At 31.6% G+C, this 23,041-nt stretch overlaps 1 protein-coding gene and 2 long non-coding RNA genes across 9 annotated transcripts; 1 reads left to right on the forward strand and 2 right to left on the reverse strand.

The window, feature by feature from the left end:
• Window positions 1-2,627: 2,627 nt before the first annotated feature.
• LOC134240655 (uncharacterized) lies at window positions 2,628-3,464 on the reverse strand. The gene is made up of 2 exons (XR_009986492.1): window positions 3,396-3,464; window positions 2,628-2,711 (listed from the first exon to the last, which is right to left on the reverse strand). It is a non-coding gene; the product is annotated as an uncharacterized LOC134240655 (long non-coding RNA).
• Window positions 3,465-3,468: 4 nt separating this feature from the next.
• LOC134240656 (uncharacterized) lies at window positions 3,469-9,858 on the reverse strand. Of its 7 annotated transcripts, none has more exons than XR_009986498.1 (7): window positions 9,406-9,624; window positions 8,274-8,379; window positions 7,508-7,590; window positions 7,238-7,431; window positions 5,842-5,947; window positions 4,805-5,157; window positions 3,469-3,509 (listed from the first exon to the last, which is right to left on the reverse strand). It is a non-coding gene; the product is annotated as an uncharacterized LOC134240656 (long non-coding RNA). The 7 variants fall into 7 exon arrangements; XR_009986499.1 differs by lacking the exon at window positions 7,238-7,431 and having other exon boundaries at window positions 4,805-4,998; window positions 5,075-5,157; window positions 9,406-9,615; XR_009986496.1 differs by lacking the exons at window positions 7,238-7,431; window positions 9,406-9,624 and adding an exon at window positions 9,687-9,858.
• Window positions 9,859-10,725: 867 nt separating this feature from the next.
• On the forward strand, window positions 10,726-21,696 carry LOC134240657 (BTB/POZ domain-containing protein 6-like). The gene is made up of 3 exons (XM_062722721.1): window positions 10,726-10,982; window positions 11,440-11,544; window positions 21,006-21,696. The coding sequence occupies exons 1-3, from the start codon at window positions 10,726-10,728 to the stop codon at window positions 21,694-21,696; spliced, it is 1,053 nt and encodes a 350-aa protein (XP_062578705.1).
• Window positions 21,697-23,041: the final 1,345 nt, after the last annotated feature.

Consider the following 23,041-nt stretch of genomic DNA (forward strand, 5'->3'; position numbering starts at 1 on the left):
TCAGCAATATTTTTTTTTATAGATCTATATTCAGATAGGTGACGTGAGTAATGTTTGCAAGGCAAAATGGGAGAATCTTATGAAATTGTGACTCAATGTTGAAAATGTGTGCAAAATTTTGTATGGAATGGCATAAAAACGACAAATGCTGCCTATCTAAGCAGCAAAGAATACTTAAGATTTCTTTTTATCTTACGGATTAATTATTCATGTTATTTCCTTCAAAAAATTCATATCAATCCATGCATCAAAATTTTGTTTGTGTTATGCATCCTTACTCAGGGTTCTCCACATTTGAAAATTTAACCATGGAGGAAGCTGCGCGAAGGCAAAATGTGGTCGATAACACAAATGCGAGTTGGACTTCCTAATCTTCATTGATCAATGATTGGTTTTACAATTTTTAAACTTAACCACTGCAACACAAAACAATGGAATAACTAACACTTTTTAAAGTTAAAAAAATAATAATTAAATTGAAAAGGATTTATCCTGTATCTTACTTCACAAATGTACTAAAATTTGCCCCAAACTGTAGGAACCATCTAAAGGAATTTAAAGAAAAAATGTTGATACAGTTGTCAGTAACTATGGCATCCGGGCAATATTTTTCAGAAATTAATAATTATAAGAATTGTAGCCTGTTGTATGAATTCAGAAATGTTTTGTTTCAATATAATTATAAAACTGATGAATGGGTAGTATTTTCTTAAGGTAACACACAAAGGAACATTTGGACCAGTATTCCTTTTTTCTAAACGTTTTATTTTTCTAGATATTGCATTATTCACCAAGTTTTGTTTACTTCTCCACGTGCTCAGTGCTAAAAATAGCGCCACGCGAGTTTCATAACAACGGGAAGTAACTCCAAAACTACGATTATACCGCGATTAAAACTAAGCATGCAAGGATGGAGACTGAGACGTTAGGCCCTATGGACATTTTATCAAAAAAGATAAAAAGTTAAAGCTTTTAAAAACAGAGTATGGGAAATTGATTATCTACAGAGGAATATTAAATTTTTACAGAGTATTTTTTCTGACACAGCATGCATGACGATTATCATGCTCGAAATTGTCATCTTTTATAAACCCGTTATATATCTAATCTAAATATAGTGAACAAGTTGAAGTTCCCCAAAATTATTTACATGTGTACAGGATAATAAGCTCTCAAAATATTGATCATCTGATCAGCTGATTGACTCTCCATTGATTGTCACGCTTCACAGCATATCGTTAGTCACTGATTAACGACTGTGTTTGTTTGCACAGTCCGCTTTCCTTCGAGGCATGCGAGGTGCATTGTCTAAGTCGTAGTATAAACACAATTAACTACACAAGTCATTAAAAAAGTAGGTGTCAGGACTGAAATGCAATAAAATTTAATCATGGCGGCTGCCGATTTTAACCATGGAGCAGCTCCTTTAACCATGGCGCATATAAATTTAACCATGGCGGGCCGCCATGGTAAAACCCCTTGTGGAGAACCCTGCTTACTAGGTTAAATATTCACAAGTCGGCCAATCGTTGTCCGATCATCGAGCTCTGAGCTACAGTTTGATTTTAAGCGTCGGCCGAAATTTTAAACACCCTTATTTTTCAACGACGGACAACAGACTTAATAAACTGACCACCGATAGTCGGACGATGATCGAAGGTTGGTCGACGGATATTTTCAATTGAAGGAATCGGCCACCGACGCATAAAAAATCATAACTTGGACCGATAGACGCAAAATTGGTCGACCGACAAAAAAAGAGGTCAAAATCAGGCAAGACAAGGGCTGATAAACTGACGACTGTCATCCGAAGAATTCCATTTTGCCTCAAAACCCGTCGGCCGTTGTCGTTTTTGGAAATGTGACTGGGGTTTTACTGTTCACTATACACGTTTAACTTTTTTTCCAAGCTATATAATGCAGTACATATTTTTTCATCAATGTCCGAAAATTCGCACTTTTAAAGTGACCTTAAAGTTTATCAAATCAACCCATTTTTTAAAAAAATGCAGCTCAGTGAAATTCTTTAATTTTGCCAAGCGATTGAAATGGTGTATTCATGATTTAATAAATAGTGTAATTACAAATAGTTACATGGATATGCTGTATCTGAGATCGCAAACACTCTGAAGAAAACTAACGTTATATAACCCGAACGTTTCACCGTAGTTTACATGTCTTTGTTTGCCTAAGGTAAGTGTTTTAAACATTTTTTGTGTGCGAATTTTAATGGAAGTAATTAGTTTATTTAAAAATGGTATCGTGATTTAGATATTTAATGAACTTGCTGATAAAAAAAGCTTCACTATATCCCAGTTCCTTTGTAAGTTTATAAGTTTACAAGTTTAACATAGTCGATCATTATCAGATTATAACTTGATAAATAATATGGAAAGAGACACGGATAAGCTATTTCCTGTTATAAACACGTAACATAAGTCTTCAAGGTAAAATATTCATGATTACATACATTAAATATTAGGGTTTGAATTACTGAATACTTTTTTTTTCATTTTTTCATATTTTCTACTTTTACTTTCGTTTTAACTTCATTGTAGAGTAAAAGAAACATTTATAAAAAGTGGTCAATTTAGTAAATTTAGAACACATATCCATTGCTTATCTCACCTCTTGAATATTGGGACTGACAGTCTTAGCTTAAGTACACCATTGGCTGTTACATTTCACACCCCAGTCAATCAGACCAACATCTGTGAAACAGAAAAGATGTCTATAAATTGAAGCATTTTTCTATTTTTCTTTCAAACTTTTAAAATAAAATGATTAATCTAGCATATGTTTTGTTTGTTTTTCTTATTATCTCTAATAATTTCTCAAGGTAGATCATGTTAATCATTCAGGGTAGCAGGTACCCGTTATTAATGAAAAATGAAGAAAATCAGCAGGTTTTTGTAAGAAAAAGCTGGGTTATGGAAAGAGTGAAAACTAATGTAGATAAAATAATCAATGGAAAGAAAGAGAATTATATCAAGTTCAAATGTACATAAGATTAAAACAAATTCTATCAGCAGTGGGTGGCTGGCATCAGAGAATCAAATACATCCCCACTGAAAATTTTGTAATTTTGAAGGGGGGTGACCTACATTTTAGCCAATTTTCACGAACATTTCATGTAATTGATGTTAAATATGTATATTCTCATAAAAGGCAAATATATTTATTTGCATATCATTTCTTATTATTGACATAATTAATAAATTGATTAAATGCCAAGGGCAGATAAATCCTATTGTCTGACTGAATACAGTGCTCAATTGTACGCAAAGTGTTTAAATAACTGCAGTTCTGAGGAAATTTATTGTCTGATAATCTATAAAAAGTTCTAAATAACTTAAATATTAAGAGATTAACTAGATTTTCTAAGAAAATCATACCTTGGAACTCTTAATGAAAGCAAAGGGATCATCCCGAGAGTGTCCATGTGTTGTTCATTGTAAGAGGGTTACTGGGTAGGGTTCATTAATCTCTTCCTTCTTGATAATGCATTGCTGAAATACATTTTATTTTATTAAAACATACTGATAAATGCATCTAGTAGCTTATATAATAATTTTTTATTATTTATACCATCTTTTGAATTTTTTAAAAGTATTTGTGATGTAATACCTTTAAAATAATCATGTTAAAATAGAATTTACTCAGATAATTATTTTAAAAAATATCAAAGAAATTGAAAAAAAATAACTGCAGATAAACATGACTCTTGTTATTCAAATAAACCAAATTTAAACAAAATTTCTTCATTTTTCAGCATGATTAGAGCACAAAATTACCCCCCCCCCCTTTTCAGCAGAATATCAAGATGGATATGGCAATGAGGAGGGATATTCAGACACCTTTTTCATATTTTTTTCAGTTATAATTTTGCATATTTATTGCATTTTCAATGTATTTTCTGCAAAAATATATTGTACTGCAATTTCAATTAAATTTCCTACAAGTGATCTCTAAGTTTCACCAAAAGTACATGTATAACTTTTATTTCAAGCCAGCACTGATTACATGACTAAAACTGGCTTTTCTGCTGGATTATGCCCCTTATGTAAAAACAAAGTAACCTAATTAGTTAAAAGCAGTCAAATTTTGTTATAAATTATTCAATCAACTCTGATTAACACAAATTTGAAAGAGGATTACTCAATCTGTTCCAATGTCTACACTCAAAAAACACATGGATTTAAATGAATTTCTCAAACTGCGAGGGGGATATTCATATGTTTTGTGTATTGATGATACCCATAAATATTGATATTGTATTATTTACAATATTCACAGTAAATTTAGGTAGCAATATTTATTTAAAATTATTTACATCAACATTTATTGAAAATATGAGAGCTAGGGCAAAAATTTTGGCATTTTTTCACTATGTGCAGTCCCCATTGTGAGCCTTAATTTACCCAAACCCTCTAATTTTTAAACAAATAGTCAAAACTAAGTAAAATATAATCCCAATGCCAAAAAAATAGGAACTGATTGATTTTTTGGCTGTAATCAATTTTTATCCATGAAATCATACCTATTCTATAGGACAAACACCACCAAATGTTTTCCCATAGACTTCCATACAAACTTTAGCCCCTCTCACTGATACATGTATTGAATTTCGGGCAAATGACCTTTTTGTCGTGAAAGTTCGAGATATTGGAAAACAAAAAATGCCAGAAAAATTATACCGTGCCGTTGCACTTTTACTTTCAATTTCCATTTGTTTACAACTAGGTGCGTTTGACACCAAATGAAAATCTCTAACCAAAGTGCATTCCTCCCTTCAAATTTTTACCTGTAACTCCTATATACCTCAAAGAAACCCAAGTCTTGATATGAGATTTTTATCAACTTTATTTCACTTGTCAAATACATAACAAGTCTTTTCTCTTATTGACCAATCACGCGCCAGCTAGCATTTTCTCCTCCGCACAACTTTGGGTGTCCAAAATGTCTGCGCCCATGTATTTGTTTATGTAGGGGTTTTTCCTATAGAGTAAAAGAAACATTTATAAAAAGTGGTCAATTTAGTAAATTTAGAACACATATCCATTGCTTATCTCACCTCTTGAATATTGGGACTGACAGTCTTAGCTTAAGTACACCATTGGCTGTTACATTTCACACCCCAGTCAATCAGACCAACATCTGTGAAACAGAAAAGATGTCTATAAATTGAAGCATTTTTCTATTTTTCTTTCAAACTTTTAAAATAAAATGATTAATCTAGCATATGTTTTGTTTGTTTTTCTTATTATCTCTAATAATTTCTCAAGGTAGATCATGTTAATCATTCAGGGTAGCAGGTACCCGTTATTAATGAAAAATGAAGAAAATCAGCAGGTTTTTGTAAGAAAAAGCTGGGTTATGGAAAGAGTGAAAACTAATGTAGATAAAATAATCAATGGAAAGAAAGAGAATTATATCTAGTTCAAATGTACATAAGATTAAAACAAATTCTATCAGCAGTGGGTGGCTGGCATCAGAGAATCAAATACATCCCCACTGAAAATTTTGTAATTTTGAAGGGGGGTGACCTACATTTTAGCCAATTTTCATGAACATTTCATGTAATTGATGTTAAATATGTATATTCTCATAAAAGGCAAATATATTTATTTGCATATCATTTCTTATTATTGACATAATTAATAAATTGATTAAATGCCAAGGGCAGATAAATCATATTGTCTGACTGAATACAGTGCTCAATTGTACGCAAAGTGTTTAAATAACTGCAGTTCTGAGGAAATTTATTTTCTGATAATCTATAAAAAGTTCTAAATAACTTAAATATTAAGAGATTAACTAGATTTTCTAAGAAAATCATACCTTGGAACTCTTAATGAAAGCAAAGGGATCATCCCGAGAGTGTCCATGTGTTGTTCATTGTAAGAGGGTAGGGTTCATTAATCTCTTCCTTCTTGATAATGCATTGCTGAAATACATTTTATTTTATTAAAACATACTGATAAATGCATCTAGTAGCTTATATAATAATTTTTTATTATTTATACCATCTTTTGAATTTTTTAAAAGTATTTGTGATGTAATACCTTTAAAATAATCATGTTAAAATAGAATTTACTCAGATAATTATGAAAAAAAATATCAAAGAAATTGAAAAAAAATAACTGCAGATAAACATGACTCTTGTTATTCAAATAAACCAAATTTAAACAAAATTCCTTCATTTTTCAGCATGATTAGAGCACAAAATTACCCCCCCCCCCCCTTTTCAGCAGAATATCAAGATGGATATGGCAATGAGGAGGGATATTCAGACACCTTTTTCATATTTTTTTCAGTTATAATTTTGCATATTTATTGCATTTTCAATGTATTTTCTGCAAAAATATATTGTACTGCAATTTCAATTAAATTTCCTACAAGTGATCTCTAAGTTTCACCAAAAGTATAACTTTTATTTCAAGCCAGCACTGATTACATGACTAAAACTGGCTTTTCTGCTGGATTATGCCCCTTATGTAAAAACAAAGTAACCTAATTAGTTAAAAGCAGTCAAATTTTGTTATAAATTATTCAATCAACTCTGATTAACACAAATTTGAAAGAGGATTACTCAATCTGTTCCAATGTCTACACTCAAAAAACACATGGATTTAAATGAATTTCTCAAACTGCGAGGGGGATATTCATATGTTTTGTGTATTGATGATACCCATAAATATTGATATTGTATTATTTACAATATTCACAGTAAATTTAGGTAGAAATATTTATTTAAAATTATTTACATCAACATTTATTGAAAATATGAGAGCTAGGGCAAAAATTTTGGCATTTTTTCACTATGTGCAGTCCCCATTGTGAGCCTCAATTTACCCAAACCCTCTAATTTTTAAACAAATAGTCAAAACTAAGTAAAATATAATCCCAATGCCAAAACATAGGAACTGATTGATTTTTTGGCTGTAATCAATTTTTATCCATGAAATCATACCTATTCTATAGGACAAACACCACCAAATGTTTTCCCATAGACTTCCATACAAACTTTAGCCCCTCTCACTGATACATGTATTGAATTTCGGGCAAATGACCTTTTTGTCGTGAAAGTTCGAGATATTGGAAAACAAAAAATGCCAGAAAAAATATACCGTGCCGTTGCACTTTTACTTTCAATTTCCATTTGTTTACAACTAGGTGCGTTTGACACCAAATGAAAATCTCTAACCAAAGTGCATTCCTCCCTTCAAATTTTTACCTGTAACTCCTATATACCTCAAAGAAACCCAAGTCTTGATATGAGATTTTTATCAACTTTATTTCACTTGTCAAATACATAACAAGTCTTTTCTCTTATTGACCAATCACGCGCCAGCTAGCATTTTCTCCTCCGCACAACTTTGGGTGTCCAAAATGTCTGCGCCCATGTATTTGTTTATGTAGGGGTTTTTCCTATAGAGTAAAAGAAACATTTATAAAAAGTGGTCAATTTAGTAAATTTAGAACACATATCCATTGCTTATCTCACCTCTTGAATATTGGGACTGACAGTCTTAGCTTAAGTACACCATTGGCTGTTACATTTCACACCCCAGTCAATCAGACCAACATCTGTGAAACAGAAAAGATGTCTATAAATTGAAGCATTTTTCTATTTTTCTTTCAAACTTTTAAAATAAAATGATTAATCTAGCATATGTTTTGTTTGTTTTTCTTATTATCTCTAATAATTTCTCAAGGTAGATCATGTTAATCATTCAGGGTAGCAGGTACCCGTTATTAATGAAAAATGAAGAAAATCAGCAGGTTTTTGTAAGAAAAAGCTGGGTTATGGAAAGAGTGAAAACTAATGTAGATAAAATAATCAATGGAAAGAAAGAGAATTATATCTAGTTCAAATGTACATAAGATTAAAACAAATTCTATCAGCAGTGGGTGGCTGGCATCAGAGAATCAAATACATCCCCACTGAAAATTTTGTAATTTTGAAGGGGGTGACCTACATTTTAGCCAATTTTCATGAACATTTCATGTAATTGATGTTAAATATGTATATTCTCATAAAAGGCAAATATATTTATTTGCATATCATTTCTTATTATTGACATAATTAATAAATTGATTAAATGCCAAGGGCAGATAAATCATATTGTCTGACTGAATACAGTGCTCAATTGTACGCAAAGTGTTTAAATAACTGCAGTTCTGAGGAAATTTATTTTCTGATAATCTATAAAAAGTTCTAAATAACTTAAATATTAAGAGATTAACTAGATTTTCTAAGAAAATCATACCTTGGAACTCTTAATGAAAGCAAAGGGATCATCCCGAGAGTGTCCATGTGTTGTTCATTGTAAGAGGGTAGGGTTCATTAATCTCTTCCTTCTTGATAATGCATTGCTGAAATACATTTTATTTTATTAAAACATACTGATAAATGCATCTAGTAGCTTATATAATAATTTTTTATTATTTATACCATCTTTTGAATTTTTTAAAAGTATTTGTGATGTAATACCTTTAAAATAATCATGTTAAAATAGAATTTACTCAGATAATTATTTTAAAAAATATCAAAGAAATTGAAAAAAAATAACTGCAGATAAACATGACTCTTGTTATTCAAATAAACCAAATTTAAACAAAATTCCTTCATTTTTCAGCATGATTAGAGCACAAAATTACCCCCCCCCCCCTTTTCAGCAGAATATCAAGATGGATATGGCAATGAGGAGGGATATTCAGACACCTTTTTCATATTTTTTTCAGTTATAATTTTGCATATTTATTGCATTTTCAATGTATTTTCTGCAAAAATATATTGTACTGCAATTTCAATTAAATTTCCTACAAGTGATCTCTAAGTTTCACCAAAAGTATAACTTTTATTTCAAGCCAGCACTGATTACATGACTAAAACTGGCTTTTCTGCTGGATTATGCCCCTTATGTAAAAACAAAGTAACCTAATTAGTTAACAGCAGTCAAATTTTGTTATAAATTATTCAATCAACTCTGATTAACACAAATTTGAAAGAGGATTACTCAATCTGTTCCAATGTCTACACTCAAAAAACACATGGATTTAAATGAATTTCTCAAACTGCGAGGGGGATATTCATATGTTTTGTGTATTGATGATACCCATAAATATTGATATTGTATTATTTACAATATTCACAGTAAATTTAGGTAGAAATATTTATTTAAAATTATTTACATCAACATTTATTGAAAATATGAGAGCTAGGGCAAAAATTTTGGCATTTTTTCACTATGTGCAGTCCCCATTGTGAGCCTCAATTTACCCAAACCCTCTAATTTTTAAACAAATAGTCAAAACTAAGTAAAATATAATCCCAATGCCAAAAAAATAGGAACTGATTGATTTTTTGGCTGTAATCAATTTTTATCTATGAAATCATACCTATTCTATAGGACAAACACCACCAAATGTTTTCCCATAGACTTCCATACAAACTTTAGCCCCTCTCACTGATACATGTATTGAATTTCGGGCAAATGACCTTTTTGTCGTGAAAGTTCGAGATATTGGAAAACAAAAAATGCCAGAAAAATTATACCGTGCCGTTGCACTTTTACTTTCAATTTCCATTTGTTTACAACTAGGTGCGTTTGACACCAAATGAAAATCTCTAACCAAAGTGCATTCCTCCCTTCAAATTTTTACCTGTAACTCCTATATACCTCAAAGAAACCCAAGTCTTGATATGAGATTTTTATCAACTTTATTTCACTTGTCAAATACATAACAAGTCTTTTCTCTTATTGACCAATCACGCGCCAGCTAGCATTTTCTCCTCCGCACAACTTTGGGTGTCCAAAATGTCTGCGCCCATGTATTTGTTTATGTAGGGGTTTTTCCTGTATCAACTACAGAAACCGATTGAAATATTTTTTTTATAAAAAGTAGGAAAAGTGTCTTTTCTTATCAATATAGGGGAAAATGAAATGATTTTTTCGTGTAGATTGAACGCTTTTTAAAAATACACTGTAATAAAAATAGTCTTTCAAATATATTCATCACAATAATTATGAATTGAGAATAGATCTGTTCAATTTTATAATGTCAATATGGTCAAGTGATGACTGCACGTTGAGTAGTATTTACAAACATGGTCTTTATAAGAAATGAATTAGTAATTTAAAATACTGGCAAAGCAGGGAAATATTAAAAGTCCTGTGACACCAACTTATTTGAAATTTATTTTATTCAGTTATTAGAACAAAACATACAAAGATTATATATTTTCTAATCGAATGAGTTGAGAGAAGTTCACTTTAACTGATACAACCTGCTAGATTTTGCCTTAATCTTCTGGAAAGCTTAACAAAATACGCCGATTTTTTGAAGATAGATAACAATTATGAATCATTTATATCATGATAAAGAACATTGATAAATCAAGAAAATGTACATATTAAGAAATAGATTCAAATGTTGGGACTCATCTATACTTATATTTTAATTATCCTGTATATTTAACTGTCAGTAGAAAATTGAAGATACTTTATGGAATAGTATTGTAACGAGTAAATAAATAATTCTTCCGTGCTTGCGCGGGATTTCATAAAGTATGTAGGTATATTAGAGTAGGTCTTGGCAAACTAAATTTTATGAATCAAATCGTTTAATGTTTAAAGCGAAATGACCAAATTATTTAGTTGAAAGCCCATAAACATGATGTAAACAATATTTTTTAAATTATAATTTAATTATATTTAGATGACTGAAGTCAAGACTTCGAAGAACTGGCGTTCCGGCCTCAGTGTTGCTGAATGTAACAGATATATGCTTAAAAATGAGATCCATAGTGATGTCACATTTTTAGTGGGAAAAGAAGAAAAGCTTGTTCGCGCTCATAAATATGTTCTAGCGAGCAGAAGTCCCGTGCTTGACGCCATGTTTTATGGAGACCTGGCGGAAGCTAAGAAAATAAAAATTCCTGACATTGAACCCCCCTCATTTGATGTTCTCCTGAGGTAAAAATTGATTCATAAAATTTGTTTCTATTTATATTTCAAAAATGTAATCATATCCAATTGAAATGAAATGTTTTAAAGAAGAAAAATAAGTTGTTACAATTACAGTTAGTTTTAAATCAGATCTATTATACTTTAAGGGGAAAATTGATTGTAAAAGCAAGATAATGTATGTAGAGAAATCTTTTGTAATGATTTCTTTTTTTAGAATTAGATTTATCTGTAAAAGTTTAGAATTTTTTCAAGTCAAAAAAGTACAAAATCAAAAACTGCATTTTACACACAATTTTGAGAGAGAGAGAGTGTGTGTGTGAATAACATACAAAGTAATGCACGTCTTAAAAATCATTTTTTCTTGAATGTTTTTACGGATATTATTCTTTACAACATAACTGATGAAAAGATGAACTATAAAGCAACTCTTTGATTTTTAGTTCAGATTTTCTTTTTGTTTCAGATTTTTGTACTGTGGTGATATTGCTCTAAATCAAGACACCGTCATCGGAGTATTGTATGCTGCTGATAAATACGATGTCGATGAATTGAAGAAAGCAACACAATTGTACTTGGAAAAAAATATTACAAGTGAAACAGTCTGCACAATTCTTGAAAATGCAAAGATATTTAATCTTGAAAACCTCGTCGAAAATTGCAAAGAATTCATAAACGAAAATTGCACTTCCGTTTTACAGGTACCGTCCGCCTTTGAGTTATCAAATGAAACCCTCACTGAGATAATGTCATCTGAATATTTGAATGTAGATGAACTGACACTTTATAACTTTCTGATTGACTGGGCAGAAAAGCAATGCGAAAGAAAACACTTAAAGAAGTCTGATGTAAATATCAGAGAACAAATGGGAGACGCTATATTTCAAATCCGTTTCCAGTTTATGAAATTAGATACTTTTGCAAAATATGTCTGCAGACGAGAGATACTAAGTGAAAAAGAGAAATTGGACGTTATACAAGTGATTGTCGGAAATGTAAAGAAAATGGACACAAAATTCAATTCAAAGGAAAGAAAACCCTTAACTTTTACAATTTTTCGCTGCAGCGATCCCTGTGGCAGTTGGAATTATTGTTTGTACAAAGATTGTATTGAATTCACGGTGAATAAGAGTATAAAACTTCATGGTCTTGTGATGTGGGGAGGAAAAACTGTTCCATACACATACAGGATTGCAGGAAAATTATTTGAAAACTCAAATGAAGTATCAGATATACCTTTCCAGGTTATAAAACGATCTGATCCTTCGGATACTCAATTCAATATATCATTAACGGAACCAGTACATTTATCTCCAAATAGCAGATATAAAGTATGGATTCAACTTGATGGTCCCCAAAGCTGGGGAGGTAATTGCTATCAAAAGTCTGTTGAGAAAAAAGGTGTGCAGTTCATTTTTTACACACACAATGGAGAAAATAATTCAACCTCGGAAACTGGGGGACAATTTCCAGGTTTCGTCTTTTCAATTTGAGAATGTTAAACGTACATGTATAAAGATTTTTTTAAAAAAAATTAGTAAAAGTATTGGAAATTTGCTTTCCTCTTAAATAAAGAAAATTAAAACACACACGATTCTTTTTTTTTTGTCGGATTAGGACCGTTCATATTGTCATATTGGCATTTTTCCGACGACATTTTCTACTAAGCATTACTGCATATATTGCCGTCCATTGGTACGTACTATTAGCTGCAACATCTTGTACCGGAATTATTTTGTCTTCATTAATATATTGTTAAACCTTCTGGTCACAAAGACAGACATCGATCACTGCAATGCTTATAAATTATACTTTCACAGAAGAGCTACAATGCAGGTTTAAAGACTCATCCAGAATACCTTAAGTTTTGAATGACTACATAAACATTAAATAATAAGATATATCTAATGCATTTTATGATGTCGATAAATGCTTTTTGTTCCTCTTTACAATTTGTTTTCAAAACGGATGTCATTTAAAGTGCAACTTCTATACTATTTAGAACTTTATGTTCATGAAGAACATCTTGTTTTGAATAGTAGGGTGCGCTTTAATACTAGTATTCTAATATTAACCAGATCTCCAAAAATCAAAGTCATTGAATTTCGAATCCTTTTCTCTAATATATACTTATACCGAGTGCGAGCATATATTAGTTACGTGATTTAACAGTTCTAATCTTATTCCTCAATTCTTCATCTTTGCTCTCGTAATATTCGTTTGCTATGTTTTTCTTCTTAAATCTGGTAATCCACGTGGACAAAGGATTTTTCCGGTATGACTGTGTTTTGCAATATCAACTAGAACTACTTGTAACGGGAACCGTTACAGATGTTCCCCAAACGCCCCCTTTCGGTGTTATATCCCCTTTAAGCTTTATCAAATAATACAAACTGTATGCATTTTAGACTTTAACAACGATTTTCGGGAAGTATACCAAGTATATTCAAAATTTAGCATCGCACGCGTGTGCATGTGAATACATGTGCGTAATGACCATATCATCTTGTCTACACTAGTTATATATTTTGATATGTTAAATGTAAAAGCATTTAATCCAAAAGTATTAAAAATAGGATTAATCAAGTGTATTTGTATGTTTACTCATTTGGCGTGTCTGTGACCTCTTTATCTTCTATCCTGACAACCGAAATAAACACTGAAAGCTGTTTTGAAATACATGACCTTCATATTTCCTTCTTACCCTTGAGTCAAAGTCAGAGGTCAATGTTGATATTCAAGGTGAAAGGTCACGGAATAAAAGGCTTATATCAACATTTTATTTAGGTTATCAATGACCTTGGCCTTTGAACTTGCCCTAAGTATCAAGGTCAAAGATCAAAAGATTTTCTGCAGTACGTTACATGTCTTTACCTCCTGACGTTTAGAAGTGCCTAATTCTTCAAGACCAAAAACACTCAAGTATATTAGTCGTGTAATAACGCATTGTGTGCTCGCGCATGTACATGCACTCCTTGCATTCAATTTTGATAGTACTTGTAGCATAATCTAGGAATTCATCACAACTATTCATATTCCAAATTGAATCCTGTTTTATTGAGAACAAAGAAAGTTTTAGAAATTTAAGTTCAAGCAAAACAAAAGTAATATACTACAAAAAAGACTCAAACTTTACCAATGAAATCCTTACAAACGAATTGAATATACAATCCTCGGAAACTATCGATACAATAGGTAAATTATTGAATTCAAATAAGACATTATACAATGCAGATTGGAAATATAGAATGCAAATTAAAAAAAATACAATTCAAATGATTAGTTCTCTTGTAAAATTATAGAATATAATTAAAAATATAATACCCAGGTACAATTTAAATGGAAAATATCGAATATTGCAACGTTTAACGTTCCATAGATATATTAACATAGGCACATTACATTTTTTAATCTTTTATGAGTAAATAGTTCAATTTCCATCGTTTTCCAACATTTTATTAAATACAAAATGTTACTTTGACGGAATGTAAATTAGTTTTTCCATTTTTATTTTGTTACCTTTTTTCTTTGGTACAAAACATATTTTACATTTTTTTTATCATGTTGTTTATATACGAGGGTTGTTAGAAAAGTTGTATACTGTGAAGTGTGACATATGTCTGATTATGTTCCTATATTTTGTTTATTAGTATGTAAGAATTTAGGTCCATTTACTAAATTATAGAAAATTTACAAAGATTTTTACTGTGTGTTCATAGGATTCACGGAGCAACCACACGACGTTAAGTGACGTGGCAATCAAATTTCAAACCCGTTAAGCTTTTTCAGTGTTCTAAATATCTCTCAATCTTAAGACTTTTCTTCTCGTTTTTCTACCGAAGAATTAAATATCTTCATAAAGACATGTTCGTTTTCTTCTATAATGTTTTTGTGCTGTTTTGGATATTAGTGAGATCTTCAAATAAGGGATCAGCGCAGTAAAGCTAAACCAATGCAAAATCTATTGGCGCAACGTTCATGCAATAAGCAAGATTAGTGGGTTAATGGGATATCTCAGGAGTTGATCATTGAAAATGATAATTCTTTCATTCTTATAAAGCTACTACCTTTGGAATACTTTTGTCCTTTGTACGTAAAGGTAATTTCAGCAGCATTTAGAAGCATTTTAGTCTCTATTTAGACATTTCCCTGTATGCACACATAATTTTTAGTAGCCCGGTGCCCCATGACGTTCAATGACGTTCCCGTTCTTGGCTTAATTTTTACGCGTTGATAATATATAAATTGTTATAAAACAGTAATATACCCTCTAATTTAATTCAAAATTTCGCCAAGTGACGTTTCATGAAAACTGTAGCGACTGGTAAAATATCATTAGGCTTTTTGCGCTACAACTGTATAAACGAAGCATGCACCGTGAAGCATGTTTTATCAAAATAAAATAGCTATATATTTTTTATATATCACCGGAAAACACCAAATCTTTCTATATTTATTGGAAAATAGGTACAGTTTTTATTTGTGGAGTTTGACCGGTTTCATTGAAATAGCGCGCTCACAGTAGGACTTGTCCGAGAACTTTTCTAACAACCCTCGTATGTACTGAGATTTAGTTTCTCAAGAAATAGATCAGATCGGTACAGAGACACCAAAACTAAGATTTTAAATAAAACAGAAATAATCAAATAAATCAGAGATTGAATCTACGTGTCCACCGTTAACGACGAATTCTGTGAGTTTTCTACCACAAACAAAACCGATAGGAAGTTCCTTTACATCTTGTCGGAGATCATAACTACCACCACATCTTGGTACCAACTGCATAACATTGAATTGTTTCCTTCTTTGTCTACATTCGTTGTGCTCGTACAATTCACATTCCGTTCTGTTGAGTTTTCTTGCTTTATATAAAACCCTTGGTATCCTGTTTTCGTCAGCATCCGGTATCTTACCCAAGGGCAGGGACCACTTCCGGTGTGAGTGGGACATCTGTTGGCTTTAGCTATTATCTTTGAAATTCTTTCAAGAGATGACAAGGGAAATTTATCCTTTGAGATTCTTGACCAGAGACTTGTTGATTGGGATGATAAGTCACTCCTCCAGCAAGGAAGACAAAAAGAACTGTAGATGTGATGATCTGAAAAAAGATATATATATAGTTTTTTAGAGAAATGTTATGAAAATGTTTTGATACACCTCTGTTTGATGAATGCTTCTTTGAATATTGATGTATATTTTAATGATAGACCTCATCAGTTTACTCTCTTATACAAAATGCCTACAGAAGTTGGGTTTAATTTTTGGACATAAACAATCATTGAAGAATTAGATTTTGAATGCAACACAGTGTACTTCAGTACCGTATATACTCGCCTATAAGTCGGTTTTTTGGGAGTTAAATTTTGGTCTTAAAGTCTATGTCCGACTTACAGGCGAGTCATAGAGATTGGTATTTTTCTGGACGCTGAAATGTAGTATCTTGTGTGCATTTCCGACGGGTATCGAAGATTATTATAATGTCTGGATATATATGATGATTGATGTATTCTTATATCATAAAGTACAAGTATTTACATGTTTATGATTAATTTGTATCTTAAGTGAGCACTACTTGTTCGTTTAATGATTCAAGTTTAAATATCGATCTCAGTTAGAAAATATCAATTGAAACCAGGTTAAAACATCAATGGATTAACTTGAAATAGTCATCCGATTTTGGCAAAAAATTGTACTGACTTATAAGCGGGTCAATGGCAAATACCACCAAAATAACATCAAAAAAATACAACCGACTTATAGGCGAGTATATACGGTAATTCGGTTTTTGGACTAAAGGCCGAATTTTTTTTTTAAGAAACGTCAGTTACTTCCCGATTTAGTGATAGACGACTGTTTTACATGGATAGTAAAAATTGCAAAGTATTGATTTTTAACAACTTTCTTCTTTTAACCTTCTACAATCCAGGTCTTAGCATAACCCCTACCATGTAGGCAAATTACGTATTTATCATTCAACCAAACATTGTTTAATTCATAATTTTTTATTAAAATCAAAATTATGATCACTAAGTATTTATTAATTGTGTACGTATTTATTTTGATTTTTTATATTTTTTATATACATTATTTCTTCATCAATCTATTCATTCATTTTAAAATTGAAACCTGCACCCATTTATTTACCAAGATGTTGAATTCAATTGCAAAGTAAACAACAGTTCTCTAGGAAATTAACTTAACGTTGATCACGCGATCAAATCCTGTGAAGTCCGAAGGGCTTCTTAGTAGATTTGATCACGTACCAACTGAAAGTTCATTTCCCAATGAACTTTTTAAGATTGTTGTTTATTTCTTATATTTACATTTGAGACGAATAAATATAGAGTAAAACTGCTTTTATTACACCAACGGGCCTCCCCTATCGCTAGGTTATGACGTACAATGACCTTGAAGTTGTTTGGTCTTGAAAGTTCACCTATAGTTCCAACATTTGAGTGTTTACAATCATGTTTAGCAGTCCAGTTCAGGAAATATCTGCAGATAGTGAAAGAACAATTATCGCTGCTGAGGATAATCTAACTATTTCATAAGTTCTTAAATATCTGAAGTCAAAAGCGGTAGTGTCGCCTGTTTTAGTTTTCATAACTCCAAAGGAATTTTGGGTTTAAAAATGCAAGTGCGGTTTTAGGCTAATCATAGTATTTCATACCTTATTTACATCGAAAGAAGATTTATTGTATATGTCGTAATTGAAGAATATCGGATTCCATATTGGTTATTATTTTCTTTTTCAACGTTATTAACTTAGAAATATTCCAAAACAAGTTGCATCGTGACAGAAATATGTAGACAAAATATTACCTCGCTCTGTGATTCGGTCGCGCTATGACCATGACACCAAAAGGAAATTTGCACAGAATTGAATATATTTTCTCTTCAATAGGTTCATCTAAGAAAAATACTCGCTAATGTAAATGATTGGGATAACAAAGGTTGTATTCATGATTAAATTAAATTGTGTAACTACGAATACATGTATGCATTATCTGAAGTACTAGTATGCAACTTTTTGAGGAAAACGTACCCGAACGTTTCACCGTAGATTACACACATTTTGATAACTGAAGCCAGTAAAACCCCAGTCACATTTCCAAAAACGACCAACGGCCGATGGGTTTTGAAGCAAAAATGGGGTTCTTCGGGTGACAGTCGTCAGTTCATCGGCCGTTGTCTTGGCCGATGTTGACCTCTTTTTTTGTCGGCCGACCAATTTTGTGTTCATCGGTCCAAGTTATAATTTTTTTGCGTCGGTGGCCGATTTCTTCAATTGAAATAAGCCGTCGACCAACCTTCGATCATCGTCTGACCATCGGCGGTCAGTTTATCGAGTCGGTCGTCCTTCGTTCGACAACAAGGGTGTTTAAAATTTCGGCCGACGGTTAAAAGCAAACTGTAGCTCAGAGCTCGATGATCGGGCGACGATTGGCCGACTTGTGAATATCTAACCTATTAAGGATACATAACACAAACAAAATTTCGATGCATGGATTGATACATATATCTTGAACGGAAGTAACATAAATAATTAATCCGTAAGATATAAAAAAAATCTGAATTATTCTTTGCTGCTTAGATATGCACCATTTGTCGTTTTTATGCAGTTCAATACACAAATTTGCACACATTTTAAACTTTGAGTCACAATTTTATAAGATTCTGAAGCTTTGCCTTGCGAACATTTCTCACGTTACCTATCTGCATATAGATGTATGAAAAAATATTGCTGATTTCTCAAGAAAAAAGCAACCGATCTCTATGACTCGCCTGTAAGTCGGACATAGAGTTTAAGTCCAAGTCATCGGTGTCCCTAGGTATTAATGTGACTGCTCCGTGTCGCCCGATACTGTGTTGGCCGATCATGTTCTTTCAGCCGACAAGACCAAAAAAATTTATTCGCCCGACCAACGGCTTAAATGTGAACTAGGCTTAAAGGTAAGCGTTTAAAACCATCACTTTTTGTGCATTAATGTTCTCTCTACAACCATTTGCTGACGAAATGTCTAAATTTTGGGATGTAAAATGGTTATTTCGAGTTCAAAACAAGGCACTGTTGTCTTCAGAACAAGCGTAAAGAACCATGAAAGTAGTTCATGGACAGCAGCACATGATCTATTTTTAGCCCAGAATTTTTTCCAGACCACTTCTTATTATGGAGGCACAGAATGGTCTTGAATGAAGAAACATTAAACTACTGGAAAAGTAAAATTCTTATCTGAAAAGTCAATTAAAAAAGTTTCATGCAGATTGAAAACTTGAAAATACTTCGTAAAAAATCTTTTAAAAATTTTCATTAAAATTATTACTAAATAATTAAGAAATTAAATAAATATCTGTTCAAATTTTTAAAAATAAAAGTAGGTTAACATACTTAGTGGTCACACACTCAAAATAAATGGGATAAATCTTGTGGTAATTTGCCTTCAAAGATCGTTGATTTTCGTTAAGCACCTTGTGCTTCTGCTGGACTGATATGTATCGGATTTGATAAATAAATCCAATTATCTTAAGAGGTCGTTCGTGTAAACTTTTTCTTCGAATTTTTGAAAATGATAAAAATAACTTTTAAATATAAAATAAGGCTGATCTGAGAAAATCGCAGGCCTTGGAAAAACAGAGTGGTGATCAGGTTGCTTGGTGAAGAAAGTTTCCCCAGTTGAAAGGGTCACATCAACCGCGAGTCCTCTGTATTGAACACGTCGTTAAAAATTAAGAGCAAAACAATTCATAAAATGAATTTGAATGAAAGATGTCAGTTAAATCATTGACAAACCTTGACTAGTATTTACAAACATGGTCATTATAACGAAAATGATTTACATGTAGCAAAAATACTGACAATAAAGGATATTGCTGAGAGCCCAGTAACAATTACTTATTTGAAAGTGATATGACTGAGTTATTTGAATTAAACCTCTTGGAACTTCTATTTTTGAATCAAATGAGTTTGGAGAAATTCAGTGTAACTATATTATTCAACTTGCTAGATTGTACCTTAATCTTCTAAAAAGCGAGAATTTTTTTAGCATAATAACAATTTTGTTTATAAAGAACAATAATAAATCAAAAAAATTGACAAAAATGAACATATTTACAAATTTATTCAAATTCAAAGACTCATTTGTGAATTCATACTTTAGATTGGGTTTAGGCAAGCAATATATCAGAAACAAATCAGTAAATTTTTAAACCTTTCCCCTTTTCTTCCAGACTAGTCTTAAGCAGACATTGAAGTATGTAAATGTATTTATATTGTCACAATGAATTATGAATGACAGATTACTTAATTGTATGACAAACGAGATGTGTTTAGCTTTTTGTTGTCAACTGTTTTTTTTATTTTTAAGTAATATCCCGCTATCAACTGTATATGGTGTTAACTTCTTACATGGTATTTGCTTCTCAGCATATTCGATATTCCAATGCATGCTTCGAATGCGATCAGTTTCTTTATCGTGACTGGCTACTGTCAGATAAGTTTATGTTACAGGGATTTAAACATTATTTAACTTTCGAAATTCTATGGGTATAGTGATCTTGTAAGGAATTTGAAATTGTCAGTGGGTCCTATTTGTCTGACTTCTTTCATAACAATTGTTTGATCTTTGATTTATTTACTGGATATAAACGGAATGTTCAGTTTACCTGATCTATACAAAGTGATTAGGGCGGACGCTGAATACTTATTCTTATTTTGCACGAAATCTTTCCACGTGGATATACAGGGTCCGTGCTTTATGTCTAATTTACGGATTGATATTGTTTTTATTTTTTCTTGATGTTTCATTGTTCATTATTATACTAAACATGGTTTAACCTGAATGGAAACAAAAAAAATCTTGCTACTAGAAAGGACCTTTTGTTTCAATTATTTCTTTTATCTATTTCTAGGTACCTTTAAGTAATGTATCACTATATTACCAAAAAACTATAATACATGAAGAAAATTAAGAAAACAGCTTTGTGTTGTTTTGTTTATATCTGGAATGTAATTGTTTTCTCATTTAATGTCAGATTTTTGTATTGGGGAGATGTTGAGGTGAATAACGATACTGTAATCGGAGCCTTGTACGCTGCTGAAAAATACAACCTTGAGACGTTTAAAAAAGCTACGGAATCATACTTAGACAAGAACATTACAAATGAAACTGTTTTCTCAGTTTTTGCAAATGCAAAGTTATTTGGCTTGGAAGCTTTGTCTAAAAAATGCATAGAATTTATGAATGAGAAAGGCGCATACGTGTTTCAATCACCATTTGCCTTAGAGATAAGTAAGGACACCTTAAAGGAAATTTTATCCTCAGACAACCTAGATATTGAGGAGTTGAAAATTTATCATTTTCTGATAAGTTGGGGTGAAGGTCAGTGTGAGGTCAAAGGTCATGAGAAGTCGGATGAAAATATTAGAAATCAGATAGGAGACGCAGTGTATCGAGTCCGTTTTCAGTTCATGGATCTAGATATGTTTGTTAAAAACGTTTGCAGACGCAACATACTTACCTCGGAAGACAAATTAATTTTGCAGCAAGTGATTGTTGGTAACCTGGAGAAAGAGAGCACAAAATTTAATTTTGGAAAGCGGAAACCTACCTTGAAGGTTTGTAATGTTTTACGTAGTGGTAGCCATCTTGAAAGTTGGAGGTACTTCGATCATAAGAGGCGTAGACAGGATCATCGTACAGTCCCTTATTGGAAGCATCATTAAGGACGCATTTCTTTTCCTTATACGTATACGATTTGGCATAACATGCTTGCAAACACAATAAAAATAGTAAATATACCTTCATAGAACGTAGCTGGAGGAAATCCGTCGGATATCCAGTTCAAAAGTTTATTACAGAAAACCTATACTCTTAACTCCCAACAACATATATAAACTATGCATGAATATTCAGGGGCCATCAAGCTGGACAGGAACTCTGTTTAAGAACAAGGTGTTCAATTTGATTTTTTTTTTGACATGATGGAGAAAATAATGGAACTTTAGATTCCGGTGGACAATTTCATGGGTTTATCTGTTCATTGCAATACTAAAAATACCTGATTAAAAAATAAAGGTACTTTATTATTTTTTTTTCGAGAAAAAAGTGATATTTATATTGTTTTATATTTCTGAAAATGCCTACAGTATTAAAACATACCATTTTCACGAATTTCTTCAAATTTATTATGACCTGTAAAGTTTCATTTACAATTTATACAACGAAATAATTATATACTACGTCAAACATTGGGTTAAATACGACTACTGTGATAAGACTGTACCTATTTAAGGTCAAGATATAGTGAATAAAAGGTGAAAAATAATATTTAAAACTATTCTCAATGAAAAATTAAGAAAAACCGTCATGAATATGAAAGTTTTTTTTTCCATAGACGAAAGAAATTTATCCAGATTACCAACAGTCTCGCAGAAAAATAATAAAGGCCTTTTTCTCACCATGGTCCACTATTGATAATCATCTGAATGGCCTCTATCAGAATTTTTGATGTATTGCCAAAAGTCTCACAAAAAACTGAAATCTGAACGTTACCCAAAACAGTCATTTGATTATTAAATTTACTATTCTGTAAGTTCCAAAAGGTTTTTTCAAAAGTAGTGTTGGTAAATAACCTACCTTACATTAGCTTTAGGGGAAAGGTATATATTCCATTCACTTTTTGTAATCACTTAGGTGTGTACTTCATCATATTCTAGATTGAAAACATTATGACAAACACCTCCGAAAAAATATTTATAAATTCAGGTAACGTAGAACCTTCGTCGTATGACATAATATCTAGTGAATGTGTTAAGTCTATGGTAGATCCATTATGACGTCATAATCAATTTAATGTTACTTCTCCCGTATTTTACAATACAAAATATAAATTGAAGAAAAATCATTATGAAACTCATGGAATTCGATTTAAAATCATGCCAAATTATTCTTCATACAACCAATTTAATTAATTTGCTTATAAGTTTAATGACTTAAAATTTCTCGAACTAAACCGGATAAAACCAAAAGTATCTCTTGTAAAGAAATTGCACAACTTATTTTGATAAT

This window comes from Saccostrea cucullata, unplaced genomic scaffold (assembly GCF_032062105.1).
Source record: "Saccostrea cucullata isolate Sc308-1 unplaced genomic scaffold, CSIRO_AGI_Scuc_v1 ctg6588, whole genome shotgun sequence".
NCBI lineage: Eukaryota > Metazoa > Mollusca > Bivalvia > Ostreida > Ostreidae > Saccostrea > Saccostrea cuccullata.

What these genes read in the sequence shown, in the direction of transcription:
- LOC134240657 (XM_062722721.1), top strand. Translation starts at nt 10,726, where the DNA reads ATGACTGAAGTCAAGACTTCGAAGAACTGGCGTTCCGGCCTCAGTGTT. An exon ending in TCATTTGATGTTCTCCTGAG is followed by an intron (nt 10,983 to 11,439) that starts GTAAAAATTGAT and finishes TTTTTGTTTCAG; the next exon opens with ATTTTTGTACTGTGGTGATA. An exon ending in TTGAAGAAAGCAACACAATT is followed by an intron (nt 11,545 to 21,005) that starts GTACTTGGAAAA and finishes ATTTAATGTCAG; the next exon opens with ATTTTTGTATTGGGGAGATG.